Consider the following 3,873-nt stretch of genomic DNA (forward strand, 5'->3'; position numbering starts at 1 on the left):
CTTTCCCTTCTCTTCCTTCCTCTCTTTTCCTCCTTTCCTTTCCCTCTTTCCTTCCTTCTTCCCTTCTCTCTTTCTTTCCTGCCTTCTTCTCTTCTCTTTTTTCCTCCTTTCCCTGTTTCCCTACTTCTTCCATTCTCTTTCTTTCTCTCCTTCTTTCCTTCTGTTTCTTTCCCTCTTTCCTTCCTTCTTTCCTTCTCTCTACTCTCTCTCTTTCCTTCTGTCTTTCCTCCTGTGGCCCAACTCTAGTGAGAAGGGGTTTAAAGTTTAAACCCCTTCTCTCTTTGCTCCCCCCTCAAGGGAAGGGGAGGGGAGGCTTTTGAAGATGCCTCCCCCCCTTTTGCTTCCCCTTCTGCCATCACGTCCGGTGATGTCAGGGGGCGTGGCATATCCTAATAGCCCAGTAGCTCATTAGCATGCCATATGCTAATGAGCTCCTGCAGCTCTTTTTCTACAAAAAGACCCCTGATCCAACAGAAGTGCTGAAGATGGATGGGCTGGCTTTCTTTTAAAATGTTTCACGTGTCTCGGGTATTCATTTAGTACACACACTGGAACATATCCAACGGTGTTGTCCCTCGGCCAACAGATGAATCTACCATTATTCTGGTGAAATACCATTTCCGTCAGCAAAGGAAGAGAGTTTCACTGATTTCACTCTCCCATCGTGGGTACCCTACTTTCCCCTGTGCTGATCCTGGGGGTCCCCTGACCCCCAATAACAGACTTTTGGGGCTCCTGTGGGCTTGTAGCCAGAGGAGAAGGGCAGGAAAGTCCCTCCACCCAGCTTTACTTCATGGATAGTGCTTTGGATTCAACCTGTTTTGACTGCGGTCAGAATGACAGGGGGCCTTCCTGCCTTCACGAGGGCCGCCAAGGTGTGCTAACAAATGAAAACATACCCTACGGTTTTAATGTTTTTCATAGTTGCTGTTTGAATGTTTACTGTTTTATCCAATTGTTTCTGTACTGTTTTTAGACTAGTTATTACTCTCCTCGTCCTGAGAAAGGCAGGTACCGAAATCTATTTTAACTATATAAATATTATTTTAAAACGATCCTCAGTGGGAGTGCGGTGTAGCGGTTAGTCCGGACCAGACAGGCTCCTCAAATAGCCAGGATGCTCACTGAGTGACCGTGGGCCAGCCAGTCCCTCCCAGCCTACCTTTCTTCAAAGGCTGAAACAGAAGGCAGGAAGACCTGCCCTACAAGGCTGTCTCCCCTTTATAGGTGAAAGCACTCCGCATGAGAATTGGCCTTGTATCATCTTTTTGCAGACTGAGCGTGGCAGAGTGGTTAATGTCTCAGACTAAGAACTGGGAAACCCAGGTCCGAATCCCCACTCTGCCGAGGAAACTTGCTGGGTGACCTGGGGCCAGTCACCCACTCTCAGCCTGACCTACCTCACAGGGTGGTTGTGGTGAGGACGAAGCGGAAGAGAGGAGAACAACATTCGCTGCTTTGCGTCCCCACTGGGGGGGGGAGGCAGAGTACGTTTTAATTACTCCGTTTATGAAGTAAATAAATAAAGCAGATCCTGCTCGGCACCTCTCTAACATCGGAGCGATTCGCTGCACACTGCCCCACAAGTTCAAGGTTATCCTCGCAATCATAAGAGTCAAATCCTTGCATTGGCCCATTCAGGGCTATTTTTGGGCAGGAACGCACAGAAACGGAGTTCCGGCTAGATCCGGAGTTGACCACGCCCAGCAGGAACTCATTAGCATAATAGGCCACACCCAACAGCAGGAACTCATTAGGATTGGCTACATTAGGGGTGTGTGGCCTAACATGCAAAGGAGTTCCTGCTACCCAAAAAAAGCCCTGGGTTTGGACAACAAACAAGGTAAACAGAATAAGAAGCAAAAGGTGGGTGTGGCTGGATGACCACACTTCCGGTAACACGGGGGTGTGGCCTAATATGCCAATGAGCTGTGCTGTCAGGGGTGTGGCCTAATAGGCTAATGAGTTTCTGCTGTTGGGTGTGACCTATTATGCTAATGAGTTCCTGCTGGGCTTTTTCTACAAAAAAAGCCCTGGGCCCATTTATTTTCCGACAGTCACACACGGAACTCCCCCAGCTCCCATCACCCTTGTCAAGTTCATCACAATCCACTGGGCCTACAAGCCCCCTTTCCTTCCCCAGAACGTCACCTGCCTTACCTTCTCGTTGATGGAGACAGCTACCTGGCCTGGAGCGTCTTGGCCATCGGAAATCCAGTTCCTCCGAGCCATTTCTTCCCACTCGGCTTGCATCTTATCCCAAAACTCTGTGTCTGACTAGGGAGAAGATAGAACAGGAGAAAGAAAATGGAAGAATGAACAATGCCAGGTTTCAAATTGTTCCTGATGATCACTGTACAAAGCCAGATCACTTCTGAGTCGTGGATGAAGACGGAAAGTAATTTTTACTTTGCTATCTGTGGGTTTGTAACATCCAAGTTCTCTCCTGAATTTGTCCTGCAAATGGGCTTTGATCAAGCAAAATCAATGATCAAACAAAGGTTGTTTGATGCAGAGTGACAAAGGGACATTAACAATGTTCCAAACTTCCTGATACCTGAGAAGCTTAAATATGTTGTCGCCCCGGCACCTTATCTCTCTGTCCTGGAGGTACCCAGTCAACGGAGAGCATTTACTCTGGCGAGATGGAAAGTCCTCCCCTTTGCAGTTTTAGAGGGGAGATAGAAAAAGATTCCCATCAAGGAAAGGATTTGTCTGTGTGGCACTGAAGAGGCAGAGTCAGTCGAGCATGTATTATTCCACTGTCGCTTCTATCAGGAAGCTCGTTCTAATACAATTTCCCCTCTGCTTATCAATCTTCCCGGATGTTCCGATGTTTATATTTTAAAGAAACTTTTAATGGGTGCTAATCAACAGGTTACCATTAGTTGTGCCCAAAAAAATTTCAGTCGCCTGTAGAATTTGTAGAGATATTTTATGTACGGATTTTAACTAATTGTTGCCAATAGATCGGACCAATTTTACTTTCTAATGCCATTATTGTGAAGCTTTTATTCTTGTACTGGTTGTTGGCCGAATAAAGAATTGATTGATTGAAAAAAACCATCCAAGTTAGATTACTGTATGGCATGATACATGAGGGGCAGGGCTTGAAGACTGCTCAACAACTTCAACTGGTTTAGAGTATGACAGTTAGATTATTCCTTGAGACATTTCAGTTTAGACACCCCTCACCATTTTAAATCAATAACTTATGCAGACTTTTGCTTCCTATGCAGTTCACGATGTAATAATAATTAAGTTCCATCCAGTCGCAAACAACTTATGGCAACCCCTCATGGGGTTTCCAAGGCAAGAGATGAGCAGAGGTGGTTGGCCATTGCCTTTCTCTGTGTAGCAAACCTGGTCTTTGTTGATGGTCTACCATTCAAATGCTATCCAGGGCCAAACCTGCTTAGCTTCCAAGATCCCACATGCTTGGGCAAGCCTGGGCTTTTCAGGCTGTAAGCTTTGAGAACAGGCTATGTGAAGGTCCTCGTTCTCCCACATCCACTTACAAATGTTTAGGGTCTTTTCCTGAAGTACTAGGGGCATCAGTCTTCTATTGCTGAGCAACTAAGGAGACAGCTTTTTACAGGAATGTAGGAAGCTGCTCAATACCGAGTCAGACCACTGGGCTATCTAGCATTAGTAATAATAATAATTATGCCATTGTGTGTGGAATAGCCAGGAGATTCTAAGACTATCCGGCAGTCAGAAGTTCTAGCTCTCTTAGCATTATGTACCACTAGGTGGCGAGCCACACTTGTTTTTAAGGCAAGAGACGTTTCAGAGGTGGTTTGCCATTGCCTGCCTCTGCGTCACAGCCCTGGTATTCCTTGGAGGTCACCCTTCCAAATACTAGCCAAGGCT

At 46.3% G+C, this 3,873-nt stretch overlaps 1 protein-coding gene across 1 annotated transcript in view; it reads right to left on the reverse strand.

Annotated features, from left to right (window-relative positions):
- Positions 1–3,873, reverse strand: part of PEX5L (peroxisomal biogenesis factor 5-like) — a gene marked incomplete at its 5' end in the record, with an annotated part of 59,474 nt that overhangs the window by 14,943 nt on the left and 40,658 nt on the right. The window contains 1 exon segment of the mRNA XM_015423345.1: positions 2,161–2,277. Within this exon segment, the coding sequence (XP_015278831.1) occupies positions 2,161–2,277 (117 nt within the window).

Source organism: Gekko japonicus, unplaced genomic scaffold (genome assembly GCF_001447785.1).
Source record: "Gekko japonicus isolate JY-2015 unplaced genomic scaffold, Gekko_japonicus_V1.1 scaffold1556, whole genome shotgun sequence".
NCBI classification, from domain to species: Eukaryota; Metazoa; Chordata; class Lepidosauria; order Squamata; family Gekkonidae; genus Gekko; species Gekko japonicus.